The sequence below is a fragment of the Danio aesculapii genome, chromosome 10 (assembly GCF_903798145.1).
Source record: "Danio aesculapii chromosome 10, fDanAes4.1, whole genome shotgun sequence".
In the NCBI taxonomy this organism is placed as follows: Eukaryota; Metazoa; Chordata; class Actinopteri; order Cypriniformes; family Danionidae; genus Danio; species Danio aesculapii.
In genome coordinates this window covers 40,701,556-40,725,423 of record NC_079444.1, presented here as the reverse complement: position 1 = coordinate 40,725,423, position 23,868 = coordinate 40,701,556, and the positions used below count along the sequence as shown (strand labels likewise).

General features: G+C 37.3%; 1 protein-coding gene across 2 annotated transcripts in view; it reads left to right on the top strand.

Annotated features, from left to right (window-relative positions):
- Positions 1-23,324, top strand: part of bmp1b (bone morphogenetic protein 1b) — a 104,527-nt gene extending 81,203 nt beyond the window's left edge. For both annotated transcript variants that reach the window (XM_056467142.1, XM_056467141.1), the window contains exons 15-20: positions 1,792-1,972; positions 6,296-6,421; positions 8,304-8,431; positions 11,838-12,051; positions 18,226-18,476; positions 22,537-23,324. In XM_056467142.1, coding sequence (XP_056323117.1) covers positions 1,792-1,972; positions 6,296-6,421; positions 8,304-8,431; positions 11,838-12,051; positions 18,226-18,476; positions 22,537-22,671 — 1,035 coding nt within the window. In that variant the 3' untranslated portion in view covers positions 22,672-23,324. The remainder of the gene's footprint in view (positions 1-1,791; positions 1,973-6,295; positions 6,422-8,303; positions 8,432-11,837; positions 12,052-18,225; positions 18,477-22,536) is intronic.
- Positions 23,325-23,868: the final 544 nt, after the last annotated feature.

The window sequence follows — 23,868 nt, the reverse complement described above, 5'->3', positions numbered from 1 at the left end:
TGTTAGATTTGTGTGGGAAATAAGGTAGAATTTTGAGTAAAAACATCACAGTTATCATTTATTTTTATTCTGTGACAGAAACCTCTTACATATAAAAACAAAACCAACAGAATTACCTCTTTTTTTTCAAGCAATATCAAACTGTTGCATTTTTTAAACATAAATATGAGGCGGCACGGTGGCTCGGTGGTTAGCACTGTCGCCTCACATCAAGAAGGTCGCTGGTTCGAGCCTCGGCTGGGCCAGTTGGCATTTCTGTGTGAAGTTTGCATGTTCTCCCCATGTCAGTGTAGATTTCGTCCGGGTGTTCCGGTTTCCCCCACAGTCCAAACACATGCACTATCCTCCCAGGACTTGTGTGTCCACATACGTAAATACTTTGAATGTTTTTATATTTTGTTACAGACATACAGTGTCCTCCTGCAACTGTTTTGCAGCATATGAAATGTCCCAAACACTATTTTTAACTGTCTAAAATGGGGAAAAAAATGTTTTTACTCTCTGATAGTCAAAGCAAGTTAAAAAAAAAATTGTATGTTATATATGCATTAAACAAATTCAGGAATTTTTTTTTTAATGTAAATTCGGACCACTAGTCCACATATATGGACATAATTTTTCTCTAAAAGTACATCGTGTCAAAAGATGATACTTAGGTTTTTATTCTAATTAGGTTATAATAAGCCCAAATAGGAAAGAGAAATAAAAAAATGCTTGTAACAAAACACCTTGGGCTTTAAGAGGTAAATTGAGTGAACTAAATTGGCCGTATGAGTGTGTGTGTATGAATGTGAGAGTGTATGGGTGATTCCCAGTACTGGATTGCAGCTGGAAGGGCATTCGCTGTGTAAATCATATGCTTGAATAATTGGCAGTTCATTCCGCTGTGGCGACCTCTGAAATAGAGATCTAGCTGAAGAAAAATTAATGTAATGAGGAAAAAAAAGACCATTTTTACCTGTATTTTAAGGAATCCAAAGTTTTTGCTCTTTTACATTTTGACATGGATTTTCAAGGAAACAGACCTAAACAGCTGATTGATTGAATCTTTTTTGACCGCTGCCAAAACTAGTGTGCTTTGTGCGAGTGTGCACAAATGTGCACATTTAATGCTAGTGACTGTTAGCAAGAATAATATTACAATGTCCCTCCACTTGAGGGAGCTGTTAAGAAGTACAATAAATGAAAAAAATACTGGGTCAAATTTTAATCTGACATTAACAACTGTTTGATAATATCCACATTTTTATTATTTAAATAGTAATATTTATATATTAAGGGGACCTATTATGCGAAAATGACTTTAGTAAGGGGTTTAAGCACAATTGTGTGGCAGAAGTCTGTGAGTATAATCAGCTTCTTATGGTAAACATTTAGTAATTTAATTTGTTATAATCCCACTTGATAAAAACAGTCTGCAGAAACACTTTGATTGACATTCTCCCTTTGTACGTGTCATCAGAAGGGGAAAGCCCCGCCCATTAGTGACCATCTCTTCCTCATTACCATAGTATGTTAGTCTTGTTTTAGAATATGCCACCATGCAGACACACGAGCATTTGTAGCTCCGCCCTCTTTTGAAAAGATCTCAATCTCATTTGAATTTAATGCACAATTAGGATCAAAGCCTAAAAGGGTCTGTTCCAGAGAGTTATAACACACTATTTGTGGGGTATTTTGAGCTGAAACGTCACACACACACACACACACTCTTAAGGGACTTCTTTTTACATCTGTTTTTAAAAAATAGACATAACAGCCCCTCTCTATCTGTTGCTTCTCTGTCCACAGGTTTGTAAATATGATTATGTTGAAGTCCACAGTGGTTTGTCGGCTGACGGAAAGCTTCACGGTAAATTCTGCGGCACAGAGAAACCAGAGGCGATCACGTCTCAGCTCAACAGCATGAGTGTTGAATTCAAATCAGACAACACCGTCTCCAAGAAAGGCTTCAAAGCGCAGTTCTTTTCTGGTAAGCATGAAAAAGACCCCCAGGTGCTGTGTTTTCTGCAATAACGCTCATGTTTTTTCATCATCTGAGTCGAGCTGCGTCATATTCCCCATATAGTGCAATTAACATCAAACAAGTCAAACATGCTCAGAGTGTCACATTTTTGCATTGGTGCTGAAGGAGACACATGTAAGCATTTGTATGTGCACTTCACATAGTTTCAGTTTCACTTTGTGTAAATAAACCCCTTCATAAGACACTCGTTGCAATACTGATGGAAACTATGGCAGCAAATTAATGCCAAAATCAATCAAGCGCAGCATTGATGTTTATGCACGAGGAGAAGTGAACCGCGAGCAGATTACACGCCTACACGCAAAGAAACTACAGCTCGCGCGTGCGCAGGGGATCTTCACGCGCGCGCTGAACTGATCCACTGTGAGGAAACTGGCCTCGCCAATGATGATCCACATTTGATCTGTATGGTATGGAAAGCTAGTTTCCCCATTAGATAAAAATATATAGGAGATATATCTTATCACGAGTCTAAGAAAAAAATGATGTTTATATTTGAACACGTTTGACTCGAGCTCAGTTTAAATGTAGGTGCTAAACTTCATCAAATGGTTCTAAAATGTGACAGCTAGATACATCAAATATTCTATTGGAATACTTTTACTTTTTCTATTGGAATAAAATTACAATGTCACTCCACTTGAAGGAGCTGTTAAGAAGTACAATAAAAAATATGCCACATGAAAAAAATTGCTGGGTCAAATTTTAATCTGACATTAACAACTGTTTGATAATATCCACATTTTTATTATTTAAATAGTAATATTTATATATTAAGGGGACCTATTATGCAAAAATGACTTTAGTAAGGGGTTTAAGCACAATTGTGTGGGAGAAGTCTGTGAGTATAATCAGCTTCTTATGGTAAACATTTAGTAATTTAATTTGTTATAATCCCACTTGATAAAAACAGTCTGCAGAAACACTTTGATTGACATTCTCCCTTTGTACGTGTCATCAGAAGGGGAAAGCCCCACCCATTAGTGACCATCTCTTCCTCATTACCATAGTATGTTAGTCTTGTTTTAGAATATGCCACTATGCAGACACACGGGCATTTGTAGCTCCGCCCTCTTTTGAAAAGATCTCAATCTCATTTAAATTTAATGCACAATTGACAGCTGGAGACATCAAATATTCTATTGGAATACTTATCATTCATTTTGTTTTCAACACAGACTTTTAAAGAAATACAACAAGACAGCACATCTGTAAATAGTAGACACACACACACACACGTTTGTCTTTGTGGGTACATTACATAGGTTTCCATTCATTTTATGCAGTACAAACCGTATATTGTATTCCCCTCACCCCACCTTACCCCTAAACCCAACCACCACAGGAGACTTTGTACAGCTTTACTCTCTGATCAAAGTCATCCTGTGGGATTTATAAGCATTTTGAGAAATGAAGACATCACCAATGTCTTCATATTTCACCTCCTTTTTGTAATACCTGTGTCATACCTATGTCATTAAACAGATTTGTTTCCTGATATGTCACAAAAACACGTACACACACACACACACACACACACACTTAAAAACAGAATTATTAGTCCTGAATTATTAGCCCATGTATATTTTTCCCCAGTTTCTGTTTAATTGAGAGATCTTTTAACACATGGTATAACTCACTCTCTCTTTCTCTCCGTTTTACTGTAATAAAGTTTGTTACAAGAATATATCTCATCATTTTGATATGTCAATATAAGACTTAGTCGTGACAGTTGAATAGTCATTATGAGATTAATTATTACAAGAAATATCTCATTATTGAAAGTAAGTAATCATCTATTATTACTGAGAAAGTAAGTCTATTATAGTTTCACATTATGATAAGATATATCTCCTATATATTTTTATTTAATGCGGAAACTAGCTTTCCATACCATACAGATCAAATGTGGATCATCATGACTTGCGTCCAGTCCCGGCTAACTTCCGGAAAGGGTGAGCAACCAATAGCGTTAGAGATAACAAGTAAACCAAGTCCCGCCCCAGGACTGACAAAAATCCCAAAACAGAGAGAAGAATCAGCGAGCGAGCAGAGAGAATTGATGGTGCGCGCGCTGTAGGCATGGCCTCGCTTGCGAGAGCGCACATCGTGGAGGGTGGAAGATGGGATGAAGATGATGATGATGTAGTAGATGATGATGTAGATGTAGATGATGATGATGATGATGATGATGTAGATAATGATGTAGATGATGATGATGATGTAGATGTAGATGATCATGTAGATGATGATGTAGACGTAGACATAGACGTAGACGTAGACGTAGATGTAGATGTAGATGTAGATGTAGATGTAGATGTAGTACACAGTACGGGCGCGAGGCCAGTTTCCTCACGGTGGATCAGTTCAGCGCGCACGTGAAGATCCCCTGTGCACGGTTCACTTCTCCTCGCGCGTAAACACCACTGCAGCACTTGATTAATTTTGGCATTGATTTGCCGCCATAGAAACAAGCTTGGAGTGTTGCTGAGGTTATATTAAGATTTTTCTCTCACACATTATTTTGATGGTCCGTTTGTTAAGTTATATTGCAACTAATTCTCATTAGATTATAGAGGTTATAATATATTATAACAGTAGACTGTTGGAGTTAGGGTTAGTGTAAGTTGACATGTACTTGCAAGGTTTCTTATAATCAGTTAAATGTCTGCTGAAGAAGCAGTATCAATAGTTATTAAGCAGACAGTCTACTAATACTCAAATGGATCATCAAAATAAAGTGTAACAAATTTTTCTTTTTACTTTTATGACTTGAACTAAAATTATATTGTAATCAATGTGAGTCTACAGTATGCTTCTTCACCTGATAAATTCTTACTTTTTAAAAAGGCTTAGGGTTAATAATGAATAGGTTTATACCATTATAATGACTTTACTGTTGTAGAAATGTAAGTGATTTGTTGTGGAGTGATTGAAACTAAAAGAATATAATATTTCTAGAATATATTTCATTTATTCATTTTCCTTTGGCTTAATCCCTTATTTATCAGTGGTTGCCTCAGCAGAATGAACCGCCAACTATTCCATCATTTGTTTTACTCAGTGGATGCCCTTCCAGCCGCAACCCAGTACTGGGAAACACCCATACACTCTCACATGCACACACTATGGCCAATTTAGTCCATCCAATACATCTATACAGCATGTCTTTGGACTTTGGGGGAAACCGGAGTCTAGAAAATAATATAGACTATAATTTTTGTATTAATATTTTAAGCTACCCAAGCCAATTTTACATTATTTCTGAAAAATTAATGAAATCTGACATAGATAACCATAGCCACAGCCATATCACCCTGCAGCCCAAGACTGGGTACTCACTGAAGCTGAGCAGAGCTGAGCCTGGTCAGTATCTGGATGGGAGACCACATGGGAAAACTAGGATTGGCCGTGAATCAGTGTATATGGATGTTTTCCTGTACTGGCAGCTGGAAGGGCATGTGCTGAGTTAAACATATGCTGGATAAGTTGGCGGTTCATTCCGCTGTGGCGACCCCAGATTAATAAAGGGACTAAGCTGAAGGAAAATGAATGAATATTCGGGCCCAAACAAATAGTTGTTGCAGTTTTAATTTGATTGTTACATTTGATAAATATCAGTGGATATTATTGATGCATTTATTGGGTAAAATTTTTACTGTCATTCAGTGTGTTTTTGGTCATTATCATACGAAACTAGCATGGCACTGCTGCTTCAGTGACGCTTACGCTCCACTGCTGCTCTGCTTTTGCGTGCAGTATGAAAGCTCTGCTCTGTTAACATGGAAAACACACGCTGCTCAAGCCTGCAGTGTGCAACAGGCATTAGTCTGTAAGGAAGTACAGCGGTCTAGCTTCCTTAAAGTGATAGTTTACCCAAAAATTCTAATTTACTCACTATTTACTGACACTCATTTGCTTCCAGTCCTTTATGTTCTCCTTTATTCTGATAAACACAAAAGCAGATATTTTTGAAGAAGGCAGAAAACCTGTAACCATCAACTTCCACAGTAGGAAAAACAAATAGCCTACTATGGAAGTCAGTGCTTACAGGTTTTCAACATTTTTCAAAATATCTTCTTTTGTGTTTAACAGAAGAAAGAAACTCAATCAGGGTTTTGAACAAATGGATGGTCAGTGAGTGATGACAGAATTGCCATTTTTGGGTGAGCTACCTCTTTAAACAGGCTGCACAAGCATCTTCTCTCGCTGTTCAGGTGTGTATTGCATCAATCATCAGAATACCACAGTTGTTCTTTCTTCTGACAGATATGGATGAGTGTTCGAGGGAGAATGGAGGTTGTCAGCATGAGTGTGTGAACACGTTCGGGAGCTACAGCTGTCAGTGCCGCAGCGGATTCGTGTTGCACAGCAATAAACACGACTGCAAAGAAGGTTACATTTGTACATCAATCTTTACATCAAATATTACTGATGTGAGGTAAACGTTTTAATGTGTATGAAGGAAACTATCATTTAATAAACCTAATTTATACTTGTAGAGATTTAAGGAGGTTTTATTAGCATTTTAAAGCCAAAAAATGCAGAAAGAAATGCTTCAAAGCTCTGTATTCTTTTTGAAGTGAAACCAATGGTGAAGTTTTGCAATATTCGTCATTGCTCCAAGGCTGCCCTAAGCACATGAAATATATTTCCATTGGATTTTTCTAGACTCTTTAAACCTGAATTCGAAGTCACGATGGGCAGCACTCCTAAAACTAGTTCAGCTTCATGTTGTTGCAGACCTGTCAAAGACTGGCAAAAGTTCTTTGCCACTGCATTGAAAGTTGAGGTAACCACAACTTAAAAGATCATAAAGACATGCTAAAATGAGTCCATTTCATTTTAGCCATTTAATTAAAGCCATGTAAACATGGTAGAGACAATGGTCTTGTATGATGGACATATTTAATTTAGGTTTTTATTTACATCTAAACAATGGTAGACACTGATTTTAGTGTAATGAGGTTTGTTTTTGAATGTGAACGAAATAATTATTTTCCAATTAACAAGTAAAAGATGACCTAATTTTCATTTTAGAGTGAAGTATCTCCTTAAGAAAATGTTTGGTTATTCATTAATGCATAAAAACCAAACAAATTAGTTAAATATCATATAGTGTGTGCGTGCGTGCGTGCGTGTGTGTCAAAAGACATTATTACAAAGTTTAGTAACATTTCTTATCTGTCTGTCTGTTCGTCCGTCCGTCTGTCTGTACATCCGTTTGACTATCTATCTATCTATCTATCTATCTGTCTGTCTGTCTGTCTGTCTGACTGTCTGTCTGTCTGTCATTATGTCTATCGTTCTGTCTGTCTTTCTATCTATATATCTATCGTTATGTCTATCGTTATATCTATCTATCTATCTATCTATCTATCTATCTATCTATCTATCTATCTATCTATCTATCTGTCTATCTATCTATCTGTCTATCTGTCTTTCTATCTATCGTTATATCCAACCATCGTTCTGTCTGTCTGTCTATCTGTCTGTCTATCTGTCTATCATTCTATCTATGGTTATGTCTATCTATCAATCTATCTATCTATCTATCTATCTATCTATCTATCTATCTATCTATCTATCTATCTATCTATCTATCTATCTATCTATCTGTCTGTCTGTCTGTCTGTCTGTCTGTCTGTCTGTCTGTCTGTCTGTCTGTCTGTCTGTTGTTATGTCTATCGTTCTGTCTGTCTTTCTTTCTATCTTTCAATCTGTCTATCTGTCTTTCTATCTATCTATCTATCTATCTATCTATCTATCTATCTATCTATCTATCTATCTATCTATCTATCTATCTATCTATCTATCTATCTATCTATCTATCTATCTATCTATCTATCTATCTATCTATCTATCTATCTATCTATCTATCCATAGTAAAAATGTTCCTAAACTTTGTCATATTTTCTTTTTTGTTATGTTTATTAAAAACGAAATCAGGATCAGCACTTTCAAAAATAAAGTCAACTAAAAGCAACCCTTAAAGACATTGTAGCATGGGTAGTTGTCCAAAGGACTACAAATAGACTACAAAAGAAGATCATAAACAATAATAACAAATAAATGAAAGATAGTAAATAAACATAAATGAACATAAAGCTTATATTAATATGTTTAATATTTTAAATTAGTTAAACATTGTGATAATAATTAGATACAATTTAGTGGTTTTGATTGATAGTGACAAATTACAAAGATTTATTATGACAATGAGATTTATTGTGCAGCTGCACTGTGATCCTTATATATTGTGGTTTTGTGCCGTCAGTGGGCTGCGATCAAGCAATCACCAGTGTGTCCGGGCTCATCACAAGCCCAAACTGGCCAGATAAATACCCCAGCAAGAAGGCCTGCACATGGACCCTCTCCACCACCCCAGGACACCGCATTAAACTGGTACACACTTCAATTAACCTTACAAAATGAGTGGTTAAAGACCCACTACACACTTTTAACCAAAAGACTGTTTACAACCAATCCTCCAGCTCTAATAGGGCTTTTCACACTGCACATAACCCCTGATTATCGTCATTATAAACCCTGCTTATAACCCTGGGTGATGGAGTGTTTCACTGTTGTAATTTTAACTTCAGTAATTAAGGGGAAACATTTTGGATTATAATATCTGTTATTATATTTATTATCTCTCATTAAATATTTTAACCAATCAAATTTTCTCTAGGTTTGAAATGTCCCGCCCCCATTGCTGATGCTGAAATCAGTCATTTATTCACATCAAACAGCGTTCAAACTGAGGGTTCACATAAACGCTTGCAAATACTGTATATGAAAATAATATGGTAACCAAACTGTATTGATATGAACTCCTCAATGGTTGTTTTGAAATATATACATCACCTCTAAACGGCAAGCCCGGAGGGGAAAAATACATTGTGGACACACATACAAAGTCACCATAAAGGAAACTACAAGATTCAAAATTAATTCAGTTACACACAGTCTCTGTTTTTATTTGGTGAATAATACTATATAGGGATGCAAACACAAAACAAAGTGATTTCCTTTGTGATGGATGAATTCTGCTTTAAATGATGTACCACATTTTCAAGTTGTGTACCTCAAAACTTACAGGACCCATTTGAATTATGCAGAAATCTGTATTTTTAAGCAGAAAAAGTGAGTCAGACTAAGTATTACTATTATAGACTGAGGATGCAGTGTTGCCAATTTCCCATATTTTCAATAAAAAAGTGCTAAGCTCTGCTCAAAGTCACTAAATGTCGCAAGATTAAGGCATACACCAATTGCCATATTGCTTACCTCATCACGTCCAACTGTTTTTGTTTGTTTAACAGCCTATGGTTAATAAAGGGGTACTTATATTTGCACTACACTTTATATATGCATGTCAATTCACAGTTTTTCTCAGTGGCTTTCGTGCTTTTCTCACAACACTATTTACATTTGCACAACAGTTAATGCATTTTTCAGAACAATTAGTCATTTGATAACATCGTAGTAGCAGTTTCTCATTCCTTCCAACAAATTGCGAATGCTTTTGGACATACGACAATCGCTTTCATACACCTCTCTGCTGTTTTATAACATTATAATTTGCTTATGTCATGTCAGTCAAAATTAACTAAACTTGTGAATGCTGAATAGTCATTCCATATTAAACTAACAGTCCTCATTTCATTACTTGAGTCTTTATGAAGTGACCTAGTTGTCAAAATCTGTCAAGCAAATTTAATAAAAACATTTTATATATATTTTTTTGTCAGAAAATGTCTTCTAAATTGAACAATTTCATGAATGATTTACAATATTGTGTACAGTTGCGCACAGCCCTACCCAAAGGAAGTTTATGTTTGTTGTAAATAAGAGTGTATTTATTCTTTTGCACAATGCTGTGAATAAATAAGAACTGCAAAGAGCAGTTAAAATATGAAACATACATCTTCAGTGTCTTGTACTCAGATACCTCACTAAAGTGATGTCTAACTTTACTGTAGTATAAGAAGTCTTGTGGATTTTCAGAAAGTGTTCAATATTTAGACTCTCAGTAGTGATTATTAAACCACACTGAACTGAGCTAAACTGAACTGAACTTAAACACTATAAACTGAACTACACTGTTCCTATTTACTATGACCTTTTATGTGAAGCTGCTTTGACACAATCTACATTGTATAAGCGCTATACAAATAAAGGTGAATTGAATTGAATTGTCACCAAAATCTGACTTTTTTACATTGGAAAAAATGTAGAGAGTAAACTTTCTTAATGAAAACATGACAAAGCCATTTGACTATCTTGTTCATAAACAATATTGTCAGGACTTTTCATCTTGGTGACACTGACACTTTCATTGGCATCAATACTTGCTTTTGAGGAATGAGCTATCCATTTTGAGCAAGTGACACGCTTTTGCAGGTTGTTAACTAGGTTTTGCAGTTTGTACTAATTGTTTTGAGAAATGCATTAACTGTTGTGCAAATGTAAATAGTGTTGTGAGAAATGCACCAAAGCCACTGAGAAAAACTGTAAATGATGTACCACATTTTCAAGTTGTGTACCTCAAAACTTATAGGAATTATAGGAAGCAGTGTTGGCTTTCAATGAAAAGGCACTAAGCTCTGCTCAGTCACTAAATGTCGCAAGATTAAGGCATACGCCAATTGGCATATTACTTACCTCATCACGTCCAACTGTTTTTGTTTGTTTAACAGCCTATGGTTAATAAAGGGGTATTTATATTAGCGCTACAATTTATATATGCATGTCAATTTAACTAAATATATTGTTGTTTGAATACAGAATATTAGTATAGATGTGTAGTGAATTTGCATCTCTCAGACATAATAAACTCAGACAAGCCCAGAAACTGGTGTCACTAAAGTCGAGAAATCTCTGTGATTGTGAAGAAAAGAATAAACTATACAAGGGAAATACCTCACACTTGCGGTGCAAAATCATTTGCTGGTGGTATGCAGAGGGGTGACCTGCTCTCGGGTTTCAGGTGTGAGAGGCAGCTGTGTGGTACTGCGTGGTACTGGCTAGTTAGATTAGTTTGTTCTGTGCACCACACCCATCCCTATTCTACAATCTTTACCATTTGGTCAAGATGTAGTCAACTCAAACAATGCGGAGACAACATTCAGACTCATTTCTGACGGTCTCAGAATTTCAGAGGTCGCCACAGCGGAATGAACCACCAACTATTCCAGCATATGTTTTACGCAGCAGATGTCCTTCCAGCTGCAACCCAGTACTGGGAAACACACATACACTCTCACATTCTCACACACACACTCATTCACTATGGACAATTTAGTTTATTCAATTCACATATATCGCTTGTCTTCGGATGTTGAGGAAGCCGAAGCACTCGGAGAAAACCCACGCCAACATGGGGAGAACATGCAAACTCCACACAGAAATGCCAACTGACCCATCAGGGACTCGAACCAGTGATGATCTTGCTGTGAGGTGACAGTGCTAACCACTGAGCCACCTTGCTGCCACATCATTGCATGCTTATCCCTGTAAAGCATCTTTGACAATCTGTATTGTATGAAGCACTATGTATGCAAACACTATGGTGACTTAACTTAAACAAGTAATGTACTGTGTCCAATCAGTGACATTGTAAATATGCAAATAAGCTTTAGAACTGTACAGTGTGAGACGGAAGCATATTAATTGTAAATGACCCTAATGACCAATATGAAATGTGAGGAAAGATAATTACTTAGAAACGACCCAGGGTTCAACTAGTTCAAGTGTGAAAAGCTCTTTTGTGTGTGGCGACTGATTAAAATAACACTCTCTCCTGTAGGCTTTCGAGGAGATTGACATGGAGGCTCATCAGGAATGTGCTTATGACCACTTGGAGATTTACGACGGACAAAATGGCAGAGCGACCAGTGTCGGCCGCTTTTGTGGAAGTAAAAAGCCATCGCCGGTCATTTCCAGCGGTAACACCATGTTCCTGCGGTTCTTCTCGGATAACTCAGTACAGAAAAGAGGCTTCAAGGCCTCCCATTCAGCAGGTATTTCGCTTTCAGAATGCTCCTGTGGTTCTTCATGAGCTTTTTCTTATGCGTCACTCTGACTATAGAAAAATGGACTCGCTCTACAAACCCCTAGAGTTAAAGACCCTCTAATATGCATTATAAAAGCTCATATTTTGGTTTTGGGGGTCTCCAATAATAGGCTGATGTGCATGCATGGTCAAAAAACACTTTCATTATCTTATAATGTGTATTTATTCATTCATTCATTCATTTTCTTTTGGCTTAGTGCCTTTATAAATCTGGGGTCGCCACAGTGGAATGAACCGCCAACTTATCCAGCATGTTGTTACGCAGCGGATGCCCTTCCAGCTGCAACCCATCTCTGGGAAAATATGTATTTATTTTTACATAATTATCCCAACTACTCCCATATGATTTGTTCAGTGATTCATTTGTTTCCAAACCCCTCCTTAGGGCGATGCTAATCTGCACTGATTGATCCAATGACCCAGTCTGTTGTGATTGGTCGACTGCGTACAGTGCAAGACAGAAAGAAACGCCCACCACAGTTAAGAAGTAGCACAGAGTATATGTGTGAGGCCAGTGCAGGAATGCATTAAAGCAATGCAGTTAAACACCAGCATATTCCTCTTTTCTTAACCGTAACCCAGAGTAATAACAACGACACATTTTAAGTAATAATCCACACAGTGGCAAATATTTAACTATCTAGAAAATTGACCGTGCCACGCGTGTGCTGAACAGCTGATGGTGGCCATAGCCATGGGCGATTTTAGGATTTTCATTTTAGGGGGGGCTCAGCTCCTGAGGTAAAAAAAAAAAAGTAGTAATTTAATAGTAAGAAATTAATAAAAGTTACAGCTGTGGATTATGAGGTGAGCACCGATGAAACAGTAAATAGGAAACCCGATGGCTCCTCCATGACATTGGGGTACAAGTGATACAAGTGTATCTATAGCAATGATCTGCAAATAAGCAGATATTATAGCAATCTATCGATAAACGCACACCTTGTTCTCTCGCTCTGCACAGCTGTGGTTCACTGATCAAATAAAAAACAAAAGACGGGGAGGCGGCGAATTCTTCTGCTGTTTTCATCAAATTTAAAGAGGACTGAAACGATAATTTACTGTACAGTATATGAGCTAATTGCAAAAGATTTAGGGGAGGCTGAGTAGAAATATAGGGGGACTACATCCCCCCTAAAATAGGCCTAGCAACGCCCATGGCCAGAGCAAAGACAAACAGCAGAGGATCGCAAGCTCAGAAACACATTTAAATTGGTAAAGAAAGGAGCACGTGTCACGTTTTTAACGTTTGGGTACGATTTGTGAATAGGATAGGATAGTAATTTAATATTAAGAAATTAATAAATGTTAAAATGTTTAATACGGTAGGGTTGTGCGCTAAACTAGCAGTATTCCTCTGTACTGCAAAAACAAAGATAGCCATTTGAGTTCTGAATGAGCCAAATAGGCTCAACACACCTGTTTACCGTAGTAAAAAACTATTTCTATATTTAAGTACATTTTTGTTTCCATGCATTAAATAAATAAAACTGCCACTTTTCTAATTAATTAGAATTAATGTTTCTATCTCTGTCAGTGACTCTGACAGTTAAAATGAGTACATTCACTAAGTGGTTCTGTCACTGTTTTTAATCCTTTCTGTGTAAGACTGTGTGGTATAGTAAATGCCACATGCACTAATACAAAACGTGTTTTATATTAGTAGTTAATTTTGAAATTAAAATGGCGAAATGTTCGATAAGAGCTACTTTTTCAAGGAAACAGCTGTGATTATGAGGTGAGCACCGATAAACAGTTGATAGGAAACCCGATGGCTCCTCCATGACATTGGGGTACAAGTGATACAAGTGTATCTATAGCAAAGAACTGCAAATAAGCAGATATTATAACAATCTATCGATAAACACACACCTCGTTCTCTCGCTCTGCACAGCTGTGGTTCACTGATCAAATAAAAAACAAAAGACGGGGAGGCGGCGAATTCTTCTGCTGTTTTCATCAAATTTAAAGAGGACTGAGATGATAATTTACTGTAGAGTTTATGAGCTAATTACAAAAGATTTAGGGGGGCTGAGTAGAAATATAGGGGGACTACATCCCCCCTAAAATAGGCCTAGCAACGCCCATGGCCAGAGCAAAGACAAACAGCAGAGGATCGCAAGCTCAGAAACACATTTAAATTGGTAAAGAAAGGAGCACGTGTCACGTTTTTAACGTTTGGGTACGATTTGTGAATAGGATAGGATAGTAATTTAATATTAAGAAATTAATAAAAGTTAAAATGTTTAATATGGTAGGGTTGTATGCTAAACTAGCAGTGTTCCTCTGTACTGCAAAAAAAGAGATAGCCATTTGAGTTCTGAATGAGCCAAATAGGCTCAACACACCTGTTTACCGTAGTAAAAAACTATTTCTATGTTTAAGTACATTTTTTGTTTCCATGTATTAAATTAATAAAACTGCCACTTTTCTAATTAAACGGCAAATTTAAATATATATGTTTAAACCTACAGGCTAATTCACATATTTCATGATCTGCATCACAATAATAAATACATTTTTTATTAATACAAGACGACACATGATGTTTCTATCTCTGTCAGTGACTCTGACAGTTAAAATGAGTACATTCACTAAGTGGTTCTGTCACTGTTTTTAATCCTTTCTGTGTAAGACTGTGTGGTATAGTAAATGCCACATGCACAAACACAAATCGTGTTTTCATATTGGTAGTTTATTTTGAAATTAAAATAGCGAAATGTTCGATAAGAGCTCTTTTTCAAGGAAACAGCTGTGATTATGAACTGCAGAACTGCAGATAAGCGGATATTATAACAATCTATCGATAAACACACACCTTGTTCTCTCACTCTGCACAGCTGTGGTTCGCTGATCAACTGAAAAACACAAGACGGGCAGGCGGCGAATTCTTCCGCTGTTTTCATCAAATTTAAAGGGGACTGAGATGATAATTTACTGTACAGTTTATGAGCTAATTACAAAAGATTTAGGGGGGCTGAGTAGAAATATACGGGGGCTACAGCCCCCTTAAAATAGGCCTAGCAACGCCCATGGCCAGAGCAAAGACAAATAGCAGAGGATCGCGAGTAAGTAAGTAAAGGTTTATTTATATTGCACCTTTCTCAGACATTGAGTCACAAGGTGCTTTACAATAAGAGAAAACAAGTGAAAGAACACATGACAATAAAAGAAAACATGCTAAAACTAATTAAAAATCCAAATACAGAAACTAATACTGTTAATTAAAAGTTTGACCAAAAAGGTGTGTCTTTAAATGCTTTTTAAAAAGTTCAGCTGATCCCAGAGTTCTCAGTGCTATCAGGAGAGAGTTCCAGAGCTTGGTCACCTTTAGTCTTAAGAAGAGTTCTGGGAATGGCTAAAAGGTCTTTGCCAGAAGACCTCAGAGACCGGCTACAAGAGTGACTGCTTAAAAGATCTTGAATATACAGGGGTGCTTGACCATGCAGAACTCTATATGTAATGACCAGAATCTTAAAATGTATTCTAAAACTGATAGGAAGCCAGTGAAGTGCCTTTAGCACCAGTGTAATATGTGACTTCTTACTGGTGTTGGTTAAAAGCCTCGCCGCTGCATTCTGCACAACTTGTAATCGCTCCATAGAGGATTTATTCAGACAAGTGAACAGATCATTACAATAATCTAATCGAGACGAGATGAAGTCATGGACAAGCATCTCCATTTCTTCCTTTGACACAATCTCTCTTATTTTTGCGATGTTCCTCAGGTGAGAAAAGCATGTCCTAACAACAGATTTAACATGGCTATTAAAACACAGAGCTCGTTAAAAAATGACACCAAGATTTCTAATATCACTGCAATTTGAAGATAAAAAGCCCCCCAAAACGTGCCTGATCTTTGGGGCGAGCTCAGAAACGCATTTAAACTGGAGAAGAAAGAAGCACGCGTCATGTTTTTAACGTTTGGGTACGATATGTGAATAGCCCCATAAAGATTTAACTTGAGAGATACAGTACAAGCACTGATCTATAATAGATAAGTGATTACAAGCCACGTGGAGCGATTTGGAAGTTACAACATGCAATTAAATATTTAATAAATAAATAAAACATTTTAATCACACTTACAGGTTATGTAGGAAGGAAAATTGTAATGTATTAGGGTTGGGGCGATGTCGATTAATTTGGCGAATTAATTATTTGTAGCCTACAGTTTCAACTACCTGACCCGCATGGTCTTTGCTTTACCCATAACCAAATCATAAATAAATAAAGATGTTACACACAAATGACCACCTGTCAATCACCTTTTCCACAGGACTCTGGCATGAATAGGCAGAGTGATCTGTGTCCTTATAATGGCGTCGACTAACTTGGTTGGTAAAAAAAGGTGCACAACCAACAGGAACCAGCCAACAGTATCTGAGGTTTAGCTAAAATTACTAAGTACAAGGGTGAAAGCGAAAGATTAAAGCAGTGTACTGATGCTGTGACATGTTACCTGATAGATTCAAAAGACTGAAGAGTCGTTAGATAGAGACAAGATTAATTAAATATCACGTTTATCAACTTTAGTAAGACGCCATCCAGCGGTACATCCTTGATAAACTGTCAGATGTGCACTGCTCTCTGGGGTTTTGTGCTCAAAGTACCCATTGACTGCCTGGAGCTCAGACATGCGCATATGCTAGAGCACATGACAGTGTGTGTCTGGTCATGTTGTAATGGCTGTAAACTTTGTAGTGTTTACGGTAATGGTGCAGGATAGGTGAAATATGGTAATTTCCGGTCATACGCTCTCTTTATGAATGGAGCGGCTGTTGTGAGGAGGAAGTGTGGCGTGCACACCAAGCAGACAATGCAGGCAATTAAGGAAGGTTGGGCAGCGTCAATGTTCTTTTAGGTAAAGTTAAGTTTGAATCATCATGTTATATGATGTTTTAATTGGGGTGATGCATGTAATCATGTGTATTAAAATAGGATGTGCAGTCGGGGATACCTGAAGGTGCTAATGCTGAGTAACAGTTATCGTAGCTGTGTCCAGGTATGTGATCAATGATTGAGATGCATGTTTGTTACATGCTGTTTATTCATTTATTTATTTATTTTTATAATATATTTTTAGGGGTTTTCACCTTTATTGACAGGGCAGTGGAGATTAACAGACAGGAAAGTATGGGGAGCAGAGAGAGGGGAAGGATCGGCAAAGGACCTCGAGTTGAGAATCGAACTCGGGTCGCTGCTAGCACCTGGGTGCTATGTGTCAACACACTAACCACTAGGCTATGGACGCCGACACATGCTGTTTATTTGTTATAGTATTGTGTATGTATGTTGTGAGTGGTTGTGCGTTCAGGATGTGCGTTTTCAGTGGAATAGTGTGGACGAGGGCTTTTCCAAAAGGCTAGGTGAAACGCCAGTGTGGATGTGGATCGTTTTCGTTCTTAAATGGCATTTTAAAACTAAGACGTATAAGTGTAAATGGAGCCTAAGTGTGTGTTTTTCGCGAGCGGGTTGCTGTTGCGATGGGGGCGAGGAGGCGGATCGCGATGCCGGCTTAGCATTGTGATGTCTATCGGCCATCGGCGATGGATGATGGCATCGTCTATCGACCCAACCCTATAATGTATTACTTTCAAAAGTAACTTTCCCCAACACTGATCATGACTGCAGCAGGCTAAATGATATTACACAGCTTTAGACTATTCAATTCATGTTTATTTTTATAGCGCTTTTACAATGTAGATTGTGTCAAAGCAGCTTAACAGAAGTTCTAGTGTGGTCCAGATTTCAGAGTTGAAGAAATATCTCCTGCTGCAGTCATGATTATGATTATTATGCTGGAAGGAGAGTATAGTTCGTAGACATATCAGCCTAGAGACTTTTCATTTTCTGTCAGTAGTACATGATATCACTACAGAAGTGTCGAGCTTTAAATAGGAAAATCATCAAAATTCTTTGGTAAATTTTAAGATGCTAATGGTCTAATCCGATTCAATGACTTATGCTAAGCTGAGCTAAAAGTGCTGATTAGCTGAATGGATTCAAAAATTGTAAAACTGACCAGGTTAACTCTATGGGAGTTGTAAAATGAGCCTATTTTCCTAAAAAAAAAAAAAAAGTGGAGTGTTTGTTTAATGGTGATCATTCTTGTTTTCAGAGTGTGGCGGTAGTCTGAAGGCAGAGATAAAGACCAAGGATCTGTATTCTCATGCTCAGTTTGGTGACAATAACTATCCCGGCGCTTCAGACTGTCAGTGGGTGATCTCAGCAGAGAAAGGCTACGGCGTCGAGCTCATCTTCCACACTTTTGAGATTGAGGAGGAAGCTGACTGCGGCTATGATTACGTGGAGCTGTTTGATGGTGGAGATGTCAAAGCACCCAGGCTGGGACGCTACTGTGGCTCTGGGGTAAAGTGTGTCTTTTTTTGTTAAACCAACATAATACCCTGTTTCCACCTGGTAGTTATATACATTTACATGAATCATCAACTTTTTCACACTTTAGCTTACTTTCCAGAACAGTATGAGACGCCAGACAGATTCTGCAGTTTGTTTTTTGCTGTTTCTGTGCAGAAATATGTAAAAAAAAATATGCAGAGTAATTTTGTAAGTATAATTTAATTCAGGTTTATTTGTATAGTGGTTTTCACAGTAATTATTGTTTCAAAGCAGATTGTGTTACTATAAAAAATTACAAAGGTTAAGGAGTTGTGTGTAGGGCACATATTATACATAAATATAGTTAACCTGCAGTTATAAAGTGTATAGTGTCCTTACTAAAAAAGGGGTTATGTAAACAAACATATTAAACATAGAATAAAAACAAAGTCACTTGCATGGAGCACACTCATGCATCCTACAATTATGTGAGGGATTGTGTATACATTCACCGGACACTTTACTAGGTACGCCTGTCCAAATGTTTGTTAACGCAAATTTCTAATCGGCCAATCACATGGCAGCAATAGAAGATTAGAAAAACATTGCCGGGTCTGATGAGTCTCGATTTCTGCTGCGACATTTGGATGGTAGGGTCAGAATTTGGCCTGAACAACATGAAAGCATGAATCCATCCTGCTTTTTATCAACGGTTCAGGCTGGTGGTGGTGGTGTAATGGTGTGAGGGATATTTTCTTGGCACACTTTTGGCCCATTAGTACCAATTGAGCATCGTGACAACACCACAGCCAACCTGAGTATTGTTGCTGACCATGTCCTTCCCTCTATGACCACAGTGTACCCATCTTCTGATGGCTACTTCCAGCAGGATAACACTCCATGTCATATAGCGCAAATCATCTCAGACTGGTTTCTTGAACATGACAATGAGTTCACTGTACTCAAATGGCCTCCACAGTCACCAGAACTCAATCCAGTAGAGCACCTTTGGGATGTGGTGGAACGGGAGATTCGCATCATGGATGTGCAGCTGACAAATTTGCAGCAACTGCGTGATGCTATCATGTCAATATGGACCAAAATCTCTGAGAATATTTCCAGTACCTTGTTAAATCTATGCCATGAAGGATTAAGGCAGCTCTGAAAGAAAAATGGGGTCCACAGTGTATGCTTTACTAAAAACAGAAGTCTTTAATCTAGCTTTGATTGAACTATGAAGGGTCCCTCCCTTCCGTCCAAAGCCACACCTCCTGAAGTCATGAACAATGACCATAGACAACCCTATAACACTAGATTATCTCATTCACCAGTTAAAAATCTTTAAAGATAAAGGAACTATAAATTTAACACGTAAAATAAAAAAATAATGACTTTTAATCTTTAAGGTTTACAATGCAAATCCAATTAGAACCACTTGTTTGGTAAACAAAGTAATTCTCCCATATAATATATCTAGTAATAGACAGAAAATATTATTTTACACCTCAGAGACAACTGTACTGTTCATAAATTGTCTAAACATTTGAATATTATTCAATATATCACTGAAATGAATAGAAAAACTAAGCTCAATCATTAACATTTAATAGTAATCTTAAATTAATACAGTACAACTGGATTATGAGAACATACATCATTCCAGTCAAGTTACATAAAATTAACCCAAATATCCCAGACACATGCATCAAATGCTCAGTTGAAAAAGGTACACTCTTGCACTGTATGTGGGATTTCCCGAAGGTACAGGAATTTTGGAAAGAGGTGGCTATGTTCATTTTTGAAATAGTATCTACTGCCCATGAAACCCGAAATGTTCATTTTGGGAATTACTTGTGAAAATATTGACTGCCACAGCAGTACTCGTAAACTTATCGATATAAGTATACTCCAAGCAAAGCGTTTAATAGCTGTGTACTGGAGGAGACTGGAAAGGCCATCTATTGTACAGTGGATCAATAATATGTCCTTCTGTTTAGCTATGGAAAAGATTTCATACATGTTAAAAGGCAAACTTACAGTCTTTAAGAAAATGTGGACACCCTTTATATATCTTATTTCAAACTTCAGCAATTCACTAAATGAAACAGGAAAAGACAAAATAAACTGACATTGACTTAGCCTATTTACATATTCCCCCTATTTCCAAGGATTAGTTTAAACAAGCCATTGTCATATTGATGATTTGGTACATGCCTTCTATAGATTTGTATTTTCAACTATTTCTTCCTCATGTTTCCTCTAAAATAATCTGTTACTAATTCAAACAACATGTGACACCACCCCCTTCCCTTTTTAATTATTATTATTAATATTATTATTTATTTATTTATTATATATTTTTTTCTTTTTTTCCCCGTTATTTTTGTCTTTTCCCCTAAATTGAAAACAAATATATAAATATGATTGTGATGTCATATTGTCATGTCTCAATAAAAAGATTGTTCAAAAAAAAAGAAAGAAAGAAATGAATGAATAGAAAGACTGAAAAAAAATCTAATTGATCTGAAAAAGAATTGAATTAAACCATGTTGTTTCGCTTATGAGTAAGCAGAAATCTACAAATTTTTATCATAATCTGCTTGTTTTGGTATGAGAAGTGTGAAAATGTTTTGGTGAGTTTCATCAAACACATCCATATCAATCACATGTAGACAGAGAGGAGCAGAGTTTTCTATGCTTTTTTAATTGTATGACACCGGTGCCAAATCCAAGTGTATCTGTCTGCGGACTGCAAGACAGGGGCGTAACAGGAAGGGCCGTAACTTGTGGTAAGTTAGAGGCATAACTTGCGGTCATCGAGATCCCCTTGAACCATGCGAGGTGTCACAGTGTTGTTGGCAAGATGGTGAAAATACTTACCAGAGAACATTTTCACCAAATGTTTTCATAAGTTTCCACAACCAATTCATTTGATATACTTTTATATTAATTTATTTAACAACTGAACCATGCAACTCCACTCACTGACTTCTTCATCCGTTTGCCTACTCGGCGTTGCCCCCTGTGGTTGCAAATAACAGTACAATGGCGAGCACGTCAAGTATGAAAGCCTCCGCAACATCGCGGCTGTACATTAATAACTGAGGGTTGCGTTTTGTGTTGGGGAAGGTGTAGACGTTAATAACTGTGATGGTTGGGTTTAGGGTTTGGGGAAGGTGTAGACATTAATAACTGATGGTTGGGATTAGGGTTTGGGGAAGGTGTAGACGTTAATAACTGTGATCGTGGGGTTTAGGTTTGGGGAAGGTGTAGACATTAATAACTGTGATGGTTGGGTTTAGGATTGGGGTTGGTGTAGACGTTAATAACTATGATGGTTAGGTTAAGGGATGGGGAAGGTGTAGACATTAATAACTGTGATGGTTGGGGAAGGTGTAGACGTTAATAACTGTGATGGTTGGGTTAAGGGATGGGGAAGGTGTAGACATTAATAACTGTGATGGTTGGGTTTAGGTGTGGAGTAGGTGTAGACGTTAATAACTGATGGGTACAGCTCCATCTTGCCGACGACAGTTTTGACTTTGTGGGTCTCCATAACTTCAAGTTACGCCTCCATGTTACGTCCCTGTCTTGCAGTCCGCAGACAGACCCTACTTGACAAAATTGCTACTTTTAAAAACAGTACCAGTGCTTGAAACGATACTTTTAAAAAAGCCCCCAAAATGATGTTGATATTAATATAAATTCAAAGTATACTAAAATATAAAAATATAAGTAAATACAACACATTTTTTACTATTTTCTATAACTAATTTGCAATAAAACCTAAACCACCTAACTGCTAATAAGCAGTAGTTTATTGAACCAAAAGTCTTAGTTAACGGTTTGTTAATCGTGTGAGTTAGTTTTTAAAATAAAGTGTGACCAAATATGTACTTTATAAGTACAAATAAACAGCCAATATTTTGATTTGATTTTGATTTGATATATTTATTTTCAAACAGTTTTAACAATAGGCAGGTAATGAGCCAGTATTTAAATTTTAATTTATTAGACCCTAATCCTTAATCATTATGTTTAAAAATGTCTATGCACTCTATATTTATGTCAATATCTATATCTTTTATAGCCGCCAGAAGAGATCTACTCTGCCGGCGATGCCATCGTCATCAAATTTCACTCAGACGACACCATTAACAAGAAAGGTTTCCACGTTCGCTACACAAGCACCAAGTTCCAGGATACACTACACACCAGTAAGTGAAGTCTTCAAGATTTGAGAGCTCAGAAAAAAAAACTGCAGCGGAGGAGCCTGAAGCCTCCCGTGCACCTGTGTTAGTGATGCCACCCCGGGCCCCTTGTTCTTTCCCCTCCAAAACTGCAAAAAGGAAGTCCTAATGGAGCCAGACCCTTTCATAAAGCAAGGAGGACATGTTTGATGTAGGGATATATGGCATTATTATTTGCCCTGTCGTACCTCAAAGGATCCATTGAAAACACTAAAGGAAATGGAACATCAGATTGGCAGATATTATTAGTATGAAGAGTATTGTTGATTGCAAGTCACGGAGAAAGGATAAATTGGATAGAAAATGTACTCGATGCACTTTTGCCTCCCAGAGATCTCCTACATTGCTCCAAGGCTAGCATCTAAAAGACTTTTAGATTGTTCTTTTATTAAATAATGAAATGCACAAACCGTAAAGTTCGCCACACGTCTAGGTCAGTGGTAAGTAATTGAGTTTTGTATGAAATATCATTCAATGATAATCGCAAAGTTTGTAGTTTTTGGTAAAAAGGCAATTCTAGCACTATTTCTTACATGAGAGTTGGACATTATTATTATTCAGACTGCTAGACTTTAAATTATGTGACATGAAACTATCCACCTGAAGCAGTGAAATGTTAATGTGACTAATAAACATCATTTCAGATAAAAAACGTTGTTGGTTTTTTTATTGTTTCCCCTCTGTCGTTTATCTTTACAGTTTGTTAATACTTTATAGTTTCCTCTTCTAACTTTGTTACACTCTTAAGAAATGCTATGTTCCCTGCTGAAAAATCCAGCTTTAACCAGCCTAGGCTGGTTGGCTGGTTTTAGCTGGTTGACCAGCCTGGTTTTAGAGGGGTTTTGGCCATTTCCAGGCTGGCTCCCAGCCATTTCCAGCCTGATCTTAGCTGGTCAGCCTGGAAAATGACCAGCTAAATCCAACTAAAACCAGCCTGGTTTGAGCTGGACATAGCTGGTTTTGGCTGGGCTCCCAGCCTGTCTAGGCTGGTCAAGCTGGTTTTAGCTGGTCATTTACCAGCCTGTAAAGCTAAGACCAGGCTGGAAATGGCTGGGAGCCAGCCTGGAAATGTCCAAAACCCCTCTAAAACCAGGCAGGTCGACAAGCTAAAACCAGCTAACCAGCCTAGGCTGGTTTAAGCTGTTTTTTCTGTAGGGTTATTAACCCAGGTT